Genomic DNA, 14,244 nt, shown 5'->3' on the forward strand with positions numbered 1-14,244 from the left:
GCCGCGGTTTTGCCGCCTCAGGAAGGGTCCCCCGGCGCGATCCTCCGCTTCGGAGCCCTTCGCCTCGGTGTCTTGTATATATTAAAATATATATATATATACACATGTATATATTAAAATTGTTATTACCAGAAATATTGACTAATCTGTATCAAACTCTTCCATGTTGTCACAAGCATCTGTCACAGCATCAGAAGTTGCATGGGTGTAAGTTCAGAAATACCATGGTAGCATTTACTTGATTTTTAAAACCATCCTTCAGTTTAGGAATAGAGAATTTTATCATTAACACCTATTTGCTGATAACCTCAGTAGTTCTGAGTGGTAATACTCCAGTCGGTATCCCTTCTCCTACCTCTAAGTTCCTCCTAAACTGTGTAAGCATGAAGAGAGCAAAATTCCATACCTTAAGGCAAACTTTGCAAATCCTTCAAACTATGTGCACTTATTAATCCAGTAACTATGTGGTCTCTCTTATGAAAAAGCCATGCTCCCTTCCTTCCTTACTCAAGGTGTTTTAAAGACTTTTTTTCATTGTGTCAGGTCTTATCTCAGATACTGAGATGAGAAATACCATAATTTCTCATTCTACTGTTTCAAGTATCTTCATCTGGATCCTAAAAATCCTGAGAAATCTCTAAACATAGATAGTGTCTGTAGAATTTGGCTCTGTTCTGCATATTGTCAAACGATCCTTAGGGATTTAAGTGTTTTCTTCTGTCATTCACACACTTGAATGTATAGAAGACCCCTGGGTAAAGTGTTCCAGAATTAAGATGTGCAGAGAAGTTAATGTTCCTCTCCTGTGCATGTGTGGTTTGAAAATGTATCTTTTGCATCTAAGTGTAAAAATTATACTTTACTGAGGACATACTTTTTTCAGGAGGATCTTAATTATTGTATTAAAAGTATGGACTTTTCATATGTACCTGCAGTATGATTGTTCTCGTACTTGTTAATGTTGACAGGGCCTGTAATGTTTGTTTGACTTGGTGGCTTAGCTTTGAGTGGCAGTGCTGGTATTCATATTAAGTTACAGTTAAAATTGGTTTTAAAGTTCAGCTTCTTAGTTTAAAGCACAAAATAGAATGTCTGTTTCCCTGAAATAACTATGTGCTTTTTAAGCAAAGTATTATTACCTGAGCATTTATAAATGAAATAGCTAATTAGAGTTAGTTAATAGGAAAAAACCCACCCTGCTTTTTTTGTTGGGGGGAGGGGGGCAGTGGCACTCAAAGGAAACACCCTACATGTGTATGTGTGTACATATATATTTATGTGCACACTTGTGTGTATATGTATATATGTATATACATACTGCATTGTCTCTGGTCTTCAGGAGTCATAGAGGGCTAATGCAGACACAAAATAGCCATCTGCTTAAAATTAACTAGCATTTTGTGCATAAGCTATAGTCAAGAAAATGAGGTTGTAATTAAGCTATTGACTTCTTATAGTTGTCTGGATTATGAAACAGATTTGGGACAGAACTCAGACAACTCCTAAGTAGTGCTGTTCTGACATTTGAAGTAACTAAGCTGATCATCACTCCTGGGCTGCTCTACTGTGCATACCACACCACAGAGTCTGTGCAAGCACTAGGACAGGAAAGGGCTCTTTTCCTTCATGTCACAACTGGCCCAGTGCCACTGCTCTGTAAGGAGCATGGGGTTTCAGGCTTTTCGTCTATATTATAGCAGGCTCTGGCCTCACCAAGTGCTTAGTGCAGCACAAGTGTAGAAGCCCTTTAGAGGGGTGCTACCATTTAGGAGCAAGTTTCCCTTTTCCCTTTCTTATCCTTTTTCAAGACAAAGAATGTAGGTGTCTCAGGCAAAAGCAAATCCAACTGCTATCCACAGCATTATGAATCTCCTCATAAAAGTAAAAATGAGTTAAGCATGATGTTAAAATTTTTATGATAATTTGAAATACTCTGCAGGGTTATTTGTTTTGTGTGTTACATATTCTTATTCGTGTGAAAATGTCACACTGTTATTCATTTAGAAAAAAATCCTGATAAAATGACATTAGCCTGGGGCTAAATTTGACCATGCATATTAGTGACTTAAAGATATGAGTTATTGCAGTATATTAAAACGAAGTTCTATTGTTAGGTTGAAATTCAGAAGAATTATGTAACTCAGTTAATGCTCTACAGACAAATTTATACTATTGCCACAAGGGTTTTAAATACATATAACCTAATACAGGGACTAGAAACTAAAATCTTGTACTACTAAGGCAGAAATGTGGTTGTCTGTGTTTTGTGTTAAACACAACTTATCTTAACAAATTTTATCTCGAGTAATACAACTCTTAATTCTGCATTGCCTGGGTTTTATAAGACTGACTTTTTTTGTATCAATTTTTCACATGAGCCTTACCGGAGTGCTGCAGAGGTGTTGGTAAGCTCAGGAGCATTTAATAACAGGTTTTTTTTGGAAATGTTAGTGAAATTACTAGAATACTGTTTGAAGTCAGTGTTACTTTATTAAACATACATAACCTTATAGGTGATGAGAATTTTCTGTTTGTAAACCAAAATTTTAGAGTTGGTTTGTTTGGGTTGTGTTTGGTTCCCCCCCCTTTAAGTTGGCAGAGATGGGGAATCCTTTGCAAAATGAGTGTGTTTCTTGAATTTCAGTTGTCTTAAAATTTTGGCTTTGGGCTGTTGAGAATTATAACTTGTGATGAATTTTCATTGCTTCTGGTGTAATTATTCATCTTTTTTTCCTTGAGGTATTGAAATAATTAATCTTTGCAGGTAGACATCATCAAAAGAATATTAGCTCAAAATGATTAACTGTAAATCTTTCTTTGCTCTGCTGTTCAGGGCCACTGTGAAAAATTACTCATTTTTAACTTTGTAAATAGGCAATAATAGGAAAATTTATTTTCAAAATGTTTTATGGAAGTGTTGAATGTTCCTGTCTCCACCTAGACTTCCAATAGACATAAATCATGTTGAAGGAAATTTTTAAGCATTACAGCTGTTGACTGTGGAAGAATAAGATTTATTGTGTGCATTTCCTCTCTATTTGTTTAATTGCATTCTTTTGAAATCTTACTTGTTTCTTGTCATTGTGGTTCTTTTTCACCACGTTGAATTCCCACAGAGATTATCCTCCTCAAACTGTCACTAACAGTCATATATTTTTTTCTTTACAATACCTAACATTTTATCTTGCATAAGGCAAGACACTCAGCGTGGTCAAACAGTTTACTATATAACTTCAGTCCCTTTCTGTAGGAGATACTAAAGTTTAATATGGAGAAACAAAATTCCTCTCCAAGGTATTCTCTGGAGTAGGCATGTCTAATGGGAAGGAGAGAAGTGGGGCTCTAGAGACAGCTGAAGCAACACTTTCTGGAGCCATTTTTGGGTCCTTCTGAAAGGTAGCAAAGCAAAAGAGCAGGAACCCCTCCGTAGACACATTTCTACCTCCCCTGACTGCCAAAAGACTTGGTGGTGGAAGATTTTTCAGAGAATGAACTGGGTTGGAAACTGTGGGAAAATGGGTGCTGTGCAGAATCTCTCTGTTACAGGTTGACATAGCAATGGTGTGGGGTGGTTTGAGCTCTAGATAAGTCTTTACTGTCTTAGGGAGTGTGTGCATCTACTAAAGAATGAATTTGAGCATTGGTTTGAGAAATTATGTGTATAATATACTATATAATACAAAACCATCTCGATGTTCTGCTTTTTGCCAATGCCAAAAATTTGATTAGCCAGTTTGTTCTGCTTGCACACGCATGTATTCATATGGCATGCCCATTTTATGTCTGTGTGAGATCAAAACCAGTCTTTCAGCCTGCTCTTTTAGCTTTTGGATACGTGTTTTAGATACCTCCATAATATTTGCTAGACAAATATGCCTATGTTACCTGTCTTTCTTCCTAGGAATGCAGTTCCTCCCTTTGCAGGCTGTTCAGATAATAAGTAATCCTTACTTAAACAAGAAGAGTGGGATTATTCATGTTGATAAAGAACAGTATATATATAGAGAGTACTATATATAGAGTCACATTTTATAATTTATATTATTTATATAATTGTTCCAACAATAAAGTGAATGGTGACAGTAGTCTGTCAGAAAGCCCTCACAAATTGTGGGTAAAAGTGATAATTGCTGGCTAATGGTAAATCATCGCAATGTTGAGATCTCAGTGTAAAAATATTGTGTAGCTTTGAATGCTGAGTGCCTCTCTCAAATGATTAGAAGTGGAGTTTGAGACATTTAGTTAAGAGCTCATCTAAATTTTTCCAAAGGCTGTAGTAATCTCTGATGTGAGATCTTTGGCAGGCTGGAAGGTTGAGTGAAATGAGTTAATTTTTTCCTAACTTTCAGGAAGAGGGAGTGGCAGGGGAGTTTTTTCAGTGTCCTTTCTAATATCATTTGTATTGCATGAAAAAAAGTAGATAACATAGAAACCTGAAGGTCTGCACATCTGCAGTCACTTATTTTGGATGTAATACACTAAATCCAAATCCAAGACTTCAGCTTTCAACTTTTACTGTAAGAGCATGCAATTGTAATTCTGGTGTTTACTGCTATTTCCTTTTTACAACTGTCATCTTTGTTATCACTTAATGATGTGCTTTACAGTGCTGGAGCCTTTTTATGTTAGTCGTCATTTATCTGCACCCTGTCAGGACCCCGATACAGCTGCTCTGGATGAAACAGAGCAAGTAACTATTGCTGAGCAGAGCTGCTGGCTGAATTCAGTGGAAACCAAGCATTTCCGTGCTTCTGAAAAGCAACAGAGCTCTCAGCGTCCTTCAGCTGTGAGCACTTGTGCAGGTCCAGCCCTTCTTCCTCAGCTTCTTGGCAGCTGTGGAGGTACCCGGTTAGGGCAGTCTCAACATCTGGGACATTGTGCTGGAGCTCTGCCCTCCCCCTTTGCAGGACATGGCGTTACAGCGTCAAGCTAGAGGGAGTGGTACCAACACACCTCCTTGGGTGTCTGTCAGCTCTTGGGCTGTTCGGATGTGACAGGATTTTTTTAATAGAGATCTGTTGTTTGATTTCCAGCGGTAACTTCTCCCTCCCCTGAGAGCATGCTGGTGTGACAGCTGCCTGCAGGTGTTGAGCAGGGAGCACTCCTTCAGAGCAAGTGCTGAGAAATGTGTAGGCAGACAAATGGAGCGGCGTAGTTAACAAGCGTGGTGTCTTGACAGCATGTCCCCCGCCCCGCTTTCCAGCCTGTTACACATGATGTCATCAAAGCTGCTCCTCTCTGCTTTGTCTGGGAGCACTGAGGCTTTTTTCTGTTTTGACAGCAGAAGCATGGGAGATTTCCATTGCATGCCAACCCCTCACAAGCCAGCGCAGTGCCCGGCTCTTTCCACTAATGAGGCTGTATCATTTAACCAATGATTTATCAGTTAAACTATTTTATTTAGTGTTGTACTGGGTGTCTGTGCCCAGGTGGGGGCTGAAGGGTCTCTGTGAGGAGAGGCTAGGGCTGCCCTGGACTGGACATAGCCAGTTCCACCTGGTTCCGAGGGCCCCAGCACAGGGCACAGCCCAGCCCCTCAGCCAGGCCAGTGGCACCTCAGGGAGATGGATTTAGGAAAGGGGAAAATGCCGTGCAGCAGCGAGGAGTGAGGAAAAAATTGTGAGGAGGAGTCGAGAGTGTAGGAGTGAAGCTGAGCCTTGGTAAAAGAGGTGGGATAAGGGAAGGTGCTGTTTTGTCTTCGTTTTTGTTAAAAATACCAAATGTATTTTTAATGGGCAGTACATTAAATTAATTTTCCCCAAGTTGAATCTGTTCTGCCTGTGAGGGGAAGTGATCTCCCCGTCTCAACCCTCGAGCATGTTCCTCTGATTTTCCTCCCCTGTGCTGTTGAAGAGGGGTGTGAGAGGGCACCTGGACGGGTGTCTGGCGGCCGGCCAAGGGCAGCCCACCATTAGTGGGGGGGAAAAGCCTCCTGTAAATTTTCCAAATTGGTTTCAGGTTGCTTTCTTCTTCTATCCCCTTACAAAAACATGAGAAAGCCCCTTTTCCCCTACACATGCACTTAGTCGTTAACCAGTAAGTTATCCTCTTTGGTTTATGACAGTTGACTCTGATTTTATACTGTCAGGCAAGGCTCGTGTTTCTGAGATGATTGCTCTCCTGAATTCTTGAAGGCTGCTGCTGTACCAGAGGTACAAGGCAGAGACTCTCCGTGAGGTAATTATCTCACATTGAGTAGGCACGAGGGAACAGTCAACTTCCTACATACACCCACATGTGACACTTCTACTATCTATACCAACAGTAAACAAGTCAAGTTTGTAGCAAAACATAAACATACATAGTTATTGTGGCATAAGTGTAGATAATGTGGATAAGTATTGTAAATTAAACCCCACCTGTTTTATCATTAAAAAAAGGCTTTGAATTGGTGTTTCAGTATTCTCAGCCCTGAAAATATTTCTCAGAGAACTCTGTCAGTCATTAAACTCTTAAAGTAATTAGCAGCTTTATAAATAAAACAAGCCCAGGAACTATGACTGTAGGAGGAAGTGGGCAGTTAATTATTTGCTTTATGGTGTGAACTACAAAATACAAAAGTGGAATAGCATCTGCATTTGCAACAAATGTTTGCATGACTTTGTCCTTTGCACCTTCTCTTTTTACAGCATTTCAACCTTTTTAGACCTACAGGTTTAAAGATGTGTGACAATTTAATGTAAAATTTGGAGGAAAGAAGATGGGTCAGTAGGTCTCTGTGAATTCAAGGGCCAAAAATTTGGGTGTGATGAGAGCAGCAGCAGGAACCATGGCTAGGAGCAATGTCTATGTTGAATCCAGAACTCTTTGTTCATTTGTTTTTCTCTTTTGGGTTGATTACTCATGATGTTTTCTGAATATTAAAATTCAGAAATGATGACTCCCAAGAAGTCAGTTGGACTTCTGTCCTTGATCTCAATGGGTCTTGATTTCATGCTCTTCATCTGTGCTAGGATAATTATAAATGGATTAATTTTCAAAGCATAATTTTATGGGTATTCAAGTGCTGCCAACAAAATAGTGGAGAAACAGCATCATTCTTGTGTTTGTCTAAATCCATAAAGCTCTCTGGGTGTCTGTGTTTGCATGTAATAATATTTATCTGGCGCTATTTACATTGTAATGAAGACACTGTTAAATAAGTTGTTTACTTTTGCAGCTCATCTTTATTTTCCTTCCTGAGTCTGAAAAAGTAGCATTTATTTTTTTAATCTATTTATATTTATTTCATGACTTCTTTAATTTCTAAGACTTTTTTTTAAATCTTTTTTAAAACAAATGGGGTTCTGTACTGATGCAGACGATCTGTGGAATACAAATGGAAATTGGTTTCACTCTGTGTGATGCTTGGCATCAGTTAAAGTACCTTGTGTCTAAATAGTTGCTCGTACATGAGGTTCCAGGGTGAACAAAGGGGAGGAGAGAATGTTAACCTTGCATTATAGACCAGAGTTACTGGAAAAAAAAATGGCGCGAGGTGTTGTGGGGGGGGGTGGGGGGAGTGTTGCAAACAGTTCATTAATTGTTTCTTGTATACCTTAAGGTTTTAATGAGTATCTGTCTGTCTCTGTTCTTGCAGTTAACTCCAGTTGGAACAACCATCTTTACTGGATTTTCTGGAAACAATGGTGCTACTGACATTGATGATGGTCCGAATGGCCAGATAGAATATGTAATCCGGTACAATCCTAATGACAAGGTAAGTGCGTTTAGCTTTTTTTTCTTTCGGGGGTGTGTGTGTGTGTGTATATATATATATATACACACACACACCTCGCACGAGCAAAATTGGACTTCATAAAAAAATTCTTTCCTTCATGATTTAGAATATCCTCTCTGCCTATGAGCCTTGCTTGCCATGTAAACACAGCTGAATTTTCCTTCCCTTTCATTGCCATGCTGTTAACAGGAGGATTACTTCGGCATCAATCATTAATAATCCCCTCTCTTCTCCAGTGTTGTTCACACACTTCATCTTGTCTTTAGCATGCTTTTGCAGTCTGTGATAGGTAGTTGTATTTACTCCTATGCATTTGTACCTAATAGATTCACAGCTAAGAAATATTCATAGGCATGGTTAAGTTACTCTCAAAAGAGACATTCTCACTTTTCTCATGGAGCCATTTATATTTGAAGATCGCTGTTTTAAAAAAAGAGGGATTTATTATTAAACTAAAACACTAGTGATCCCTACCTATTATCTTTGCAAACACATACTTCTAGAGACAAAAAGCTTAAAGCATTAAAACAAGTTCTCTTTAGGATCAGATGTGTGAATTTCTGTATTATAACAAGGTTTTGTACATGGGTGATTTGTGTGGAGTGTCGATATGCATTTTCGTAGCAAATTCAAAGTAATTTTGGCAATCCTTTTTTGCAAACCAAGCTATCTTTTGCCATGGGCAAAAGTTACTGTGGATCAGTTGGTGTGTTAATTTGTTAAGCAGGCTAACCTGATTATGTATTCATCCCAATGATGACATAAATGTTGAAGTGGGAGGAAAAAAATATATAGTATATAGACTTAGTAAATTCTCATTGAAATTCCCTGCTTTTACTTAAGGGGAATTTGAGCAGAAATGGTTTTGTGGGAAAACAGCAATCTGACTTTCAGTTTAATTAGAAGTGTAGGCACACAAGTTCTGATTCAATCTGCACCATTTAAGCTGTACACATCATAAAGGCTTCAGTCCTATTTCCGTTCAAGTCAACAAGAATTTAAGTATCTACTGAATTACACTTAACACTCATACTTTTTAGGAGGTAGAATTTTGTAGAATAGCGACAGTATCAAGGAATAATTCAGTGTGAACTAATGATATAGGAGCCTTCTTTTTCACTTTTCACTGGGGTAATTGTTGATTTTTGCATAGCTACATGCTGAGGCATAATATTTACTTACTATACCTACATATTTTTAGGACAGAGATGGTTTCTTGAGAAACTTGGCAGCACCTTAAGCCACAATCTTTTCTGAGGAGCATTGTTTTGCAAAGAGGCAATGTCTTTTTGACAAAAGTGGAATTGTGATGTTAGGTTTTTGGGAGACAGGGAATTTTATGACTTTATATGTTATGTATGTTTGGAATGATTTAATCTTTTAAATGTTTGCAGTAGTTTCTTAGAGGTTAAATTGATTGTGCAGACTTGAGCAGTCTCTTGAGTTATGACACTTACTTCAGCAAGACTACTTGAATGAGTAAAATTACTAGCGCATGATGCGTGGGTTCATCACGTTACATTCTCAGCTGTTCTTTGTACTGGAGTTATGTATGACTGAAGAGTTTCTCTCTTAAACTTTATAACAAAGGCAAGGGTTTTCTGTGGAAATAGTGAGTACTAAAAGGTTATGCTAGCATCATATTTTAACTATTTGCATAACGGAATTGTTATAAATAAATGCTATTCTGCTACGACAAATATTTGAAAAGTAAACAGAAGGCAGGAAGGAGTGACTGGAGTGGACAAGCAGTTTCAAATTCACACACACACACACCCTTTGATTTTTTCTCTCCACTCTTTTTTCTTCCTTCTAGTACTTAACAAAAACAGCTCAAATAATTTCTTCTGTTTCAATGAAGACTATGGAAAATGTTGGCACTGAGAAAATACCTCTTCCAGAAAATACTTCTTCCAGATAACTTTAGCAAATTGAAAGCGTTTTAAAAAAATGAAACATTTTAGCATTCATTGAATACCTTGCTATACTGAAAACAATAATAAGTAAAAAAATCCAACCCCCTTAAAATACTATTTCTGTTAGAATGTATTGTGCCACAGTGAAATAGAAGAGCTGCTTTGTATTTAATTTACTATTAAGTCATAGCATTATATTGCTCAAAGGCATCCTGGGAAATCATTCTAAAAGCATCTCCCACAACCACAGCAGCCTCAAGTTCAGCAGAGATGTTTGTCTAACCACTAGTGAAGGACATTATAGTATCCCAAAGTGGTTTGGTCTGGTGTTTTGCCACAGGAAGAGTTAAAAAACATTTCCCAAAACTTTTCCTCTCTTACTCAGTGAAACTTACTTGTTCTTGTTGAGGGATTTCCCTGGTTGGAACAACTTCTTTGGAGTAGTTAGTTGCTTTATTGCATTTTTGCCTTACTACTTTTGTATTCCAGATGAAATAAATCTGATTCTTTCACCTGTAGATAGCCTTTATGCACAGAATATTGCTTTGCTTAGTGACGCATTTTATGCGTGTGCTTGACAGATGACTTGTCATCATAAGCTGCTTTATCTCGGCTGTCAACTTGCCAGAAAGTTACTGCATAATATCTGCTACAAGTGGATTTTCTTCCTTAACCTGGGAAACAATTATACCATGCTCAAAAATGATGTGCACAGCTTAGTGTGAAATAGCACTACTTTTCTACTTCTAGGATCCACCTTTATTGTGTGATGAAAATGCCCGCGGTGTTGTTTGGCACCAGTGATGTAGTCTCCTGCCTTAGAAAAAGCAGACTGATTGTAGCTCATAAGTTTCATTGGAGAGTAATTTAGGCATTTGAAAAAAAACCCGTAAAAACATGAGGTGTTATTCTAGAAATTCAATTTAACTTAATTATTTTGTTGTTTAATTGGGGACATATATAAAAGCCAAGTAGAAAAATGAATGCAAATCATACTTGACATAGGGTTGGGCCTTAGCTATCATGTAAAGGAACGCTATAAAACTGTTCTTAGCTGTTAAAAGCTAAGGATCAAGTCAATTAACTTGCCAGAAAGATTTTGTCTCCTAATGCAGAGTGGATTTTTAGATCTCCCAGGGCTCTATTTATACCTGAAGGTTATTAAGACAAATGCATCCTCAAAACAAGTTCTGGACTCTCTCCTTACTAGCTAATTTTAGTGAGATTCGTAGTATTGTATTTGGTGAAGATTCAAAATTAAACATTTTGAGTTTATTTGGAATTAGGGAATATGCATAATGCTTTTGCTATACTGATTTTTCACATATCATCTCTCTGGGGAGTTAATTGAATTGTTATCATGGTGACTTCCCACATCTTAAGTTTGCTGGCCCATATTCAAGACTATGGGCCAACAAATGTTCTAAGTTATGAAGACTGCTGTTCAAAAGCATTTTGTTGTCTCTATTTAGAAGTGAAAGGAGAACCAATTCTGTTCTCTTGGAGTAAGCAGGTGACAAAGCAGTGTCTTGATATTCCTGACTGCCAGGATGCACTGGCTTATTTCACTATTGGATGGAAATGCAACTGAGATGCGATGGTGTTGTGCACATCTTTTAATTGACTTGGAGCTTCATTACGGTTTGAGTTGCAGCAGAAGTAAATGGAGTTTGCAGAGGGATCACAGGGTTGATGTGATGTGGTACCTTCAGAAGCTGTGGCACAAACTTACATCTGGAAGTTAAGCTTTAAATCGCCACTGAACGATTGCATTTCTGTGCTGTGTTGAAGCAAGAGGGGACTCCAGGTACAAGCATTTTGGGAAGATGTTAAAGTTTTTTGCTGAAATTGCACTGATACTTCCTAACAGTTTAGATTGCACAGTTCCACTTAAGTGCATCCTCATGCCAAGATCTGCCAAGGAAAAGGCAGTTATTTTGAGAGTGCCTTGGCTGATTCTCAGCTGCAGAGTCTTTTTTAGCTGGTTCTAGCCTTTTAAATCAGAGATAAATGGGCTAAAGAAGTTAGGAGAATCCTCCTTGTGAATTAGAAGCAGCACATGTATATGTGCATGTGTGCACACATGGCATCAGCTTGTAGAGCAGTCAAAGATATTTCCCATTAGTTGCATAGTTCACAACCTGCTTGCTTGTTTGTGCAAATACCATTAAAAGTAAGGAAGAGGGGGAGCAAAAGCAGTGAACCCAACCCTACTTGGTTCTTCCTTCTTCCAACAGTAAGAGTCTGTTCTAGTTTTCTGTTTTGCCTCAGTATAAATACTGTAATTTTTTTTTCCAGTGGGAACTATGTATTTTTTTTATCTATGTATATCTTTTTATCCAAAAAGATGAGTGCCGAACTCAGACATGAGCAAACAGTGTCTCCAGTTATTTAGCAGAGTCTGTGATGTACTTTCGAATCCTGTTTTCCTGCACACCACAAATATCTGCAACATGGTGAATTTAACAATCATTATCATTTATTTGCTGAAAAACAAACTGCAATTTTAGCAGATTTTTCTACTTTCAGAGGAAAAAAGCCTTGTTATGTTGTCTAAGGAAAGAATAGTAGTCTGTACCTCTGCAGTGTTTTCTGTGGAGAGATTTTGGAATATTGCATTGCTATTACCTGTTCAACATACTTAAATGTTAACTATATTCTACATTCATAGATTGAAGCATGGAAAGATTTTTTGATATGATTAATTTGAAAATAGAACTGGAACCAGATCTCATGTCAGAAACCTGCGGCTGTGCCTGTAATCCTCCTCCCAAATGGGTCATTAGTCAAAGTGAATCCTTTAAAGGTGTGTGCACCCCAGCAGTATCCTCCTGTCATTTGGTGCCACAGCTTTGTAATCTTGAATCTGTTTAAGCAAATATGCAGGTCAGATTGGATTTCACTTGATTTACCCTGAAATCTGAATTTACTAGTGTATGAACTGCCACTGTGAATTGGCACCTAAGTGTGTAGTGTTGATGTTCTCTGCATGTTTACTACTTCATTGCCCTCATGAAAGCAAGAATAAAGAGAAGATAAGTACAATGATGTGGATTTCTTAATCTCTAATACCTGATACTTTCTACAATAGTGAGGAAAAATAGATGAAGGCAAGCCAAACTGTAGAAACTTGAAGACCTGAACTCTCAGCTGACAAATAGGGAAAGCTTTTCTGGACACACCACTGCAAATTCAGTATGGCAAATCTGCAAGAAGCAGGATAGTTAGACTTCAGTTTGTGGTTGGAAGTAATAACATATATGCAAAGAATCAGAGACACTTCTGTTATGTACAGATTATTTATTGTGGGGTTCTTATGGAATAAACTGGGTAGGAAGAAAACATAGAAAACTTTAAAATCTCTAATCTGGAAAGCATATGCAATTTTGGTATGCCATCCAATCGATCATCTCTTTGTGGCCTATCTGAAACGTGTTTTAACGTTGAAACATGTTCAATTTTATCGTACTGTTTCAATTTTTGCAGACTTCCAACAGGACCTTTGATATTCCTCTCACTTTGTCTGGAGCAGTAGTTCTACGGGAAAGACTAAATTATGAGGAAAAGACACGTTATTTTGTCATTGTTCAAGCAAATGTAAGTATAGATCTCTTAATGGCCCTTTATGCCACTGATTTAGGTGAGGTTTCAGTTTGCAGATTTAAATTTTTCCAAGGAAAGGAAAAGTCTTGCTGAAACACCAGGTCTGATAATACTCTTCTCGTGAAGATCTTATTTAAGATTTATTTAGGTAATTAAAAGCTTAGACATATTATTACTGGTTAAAAAAGCTTGCTTAGTGTGTGTGTGTAACAAGACAGCCTTTTTGGCACAACGAACAAGTTGCAAATTTGAAGTACAGCCCATGCAGAAAAGTGCATTCTAGTGTCACTAAGTGTTCATTTTCTAACAAATCTAGCAATGCTAATTTGATCTCAAATGAGTTTAATGGATACCATTTAGTTGTATCCTTCAGGTTTGAAATGCATTTTTCTATAAAGAAGTGATTTTCCTTTCAAGTCATATTGCAAGTGTATATAAAGGTTTTTACAGAGTGGCTGGCAGTGGGTAATGCATACTGAGAACAACAGTGATGTTTAAACTATATCTAATATATCTGTCATTGGAGAAGTTTTTTGGTGCCCCTGAGGGCTGTGAAAGCTTTTTTCCTTTTTTATCCTTCTGGTAATAGCTGAAATGAAAACTTTTTCTCTGTTGTTTGTCTCTGTTGTGATACTACTTCATTTGTGGTAAAATGAGAATGCTCTAAAGCAACTTTAGATATCTTGCTCCTGCATTCACGCATTTCTATTACTCTCCTCTTTCTGATTCAGAATTGTAGATACATTTTACAGTCCACTTACCTACATATTTTGTGGCATGTTCAGCATTCCCCCAGTAGAAGATAGGCTCTGGGTGTATCTCAATGCTTTTTGCACTTAGATATATCTAAAGATCCTTCCTGGCTATTAGAACAAGTCGTTTTAGAATCATAGAATCATTAAGGTTGGAAAAGACCTCTAAGGTCATCGAGTCCAACCGTCAACCCAACACCACCATGCCCACTAAACCGTGTCCCTAAGCACCTCATCTACACGTCTTTTAAAT

At 37.9% G+C, this 14,244-nt stretch overlaps 2 protein-coding genes across 2 annotated transcripts in view; both read left to right on the forward strand.

Annotated features, from left to right (window-relative positions):
• LOC103924271 overlaps nucleotides 1-14,244 on the forward strand; it is a 391,194-nt gene that overhangs the window by 108,604 nt on the left and 268,346 nt on the right. The gene's annotated exons all lie outside the window — the stretch shown is intronic.
• LOC103924270 (protocadherin-15) overlaps nucleotides 1-14,244 on the forward strand; it is a 376,716-nt gene that overhangs the window by 108,604 nt on the left and 253,868 nt on the right. Inside the window, exons 5-6 of the mRNA XM_009332761.1 lie at nucleotides 7,580-7,699; nucleotides 13,123-13,233. Coding sequence (XP_009331036.1) covers nucleotides 7,580-7,699; nucleotides 13,123-13,233 — 231 coding nt within the window. The remainder of the gene's footprint in view (nucleotides 1-7,579; nucleotides 7,700-13,122; nucleotides 13,234-14,244) is intronic.

The sequence above is a fragment of the Pygoscelis adeliae genome, unplaced genomic scaffold (assembly GCF_000699105.1).
Source record: "Pygoscelis adeliae isolate BGI_AS28 unplaced genomic scaffold, ASM69910v1 Scaffold139, whole genome shotgun sequence".
In the NCBI taxonomy this organism is placed as follows: Eukaryota; Metazoa; Chordata; class Aves; order Sphenisciformes; family Spheniscidae; genus Pygoscelis; species Pygoscelis adeliae.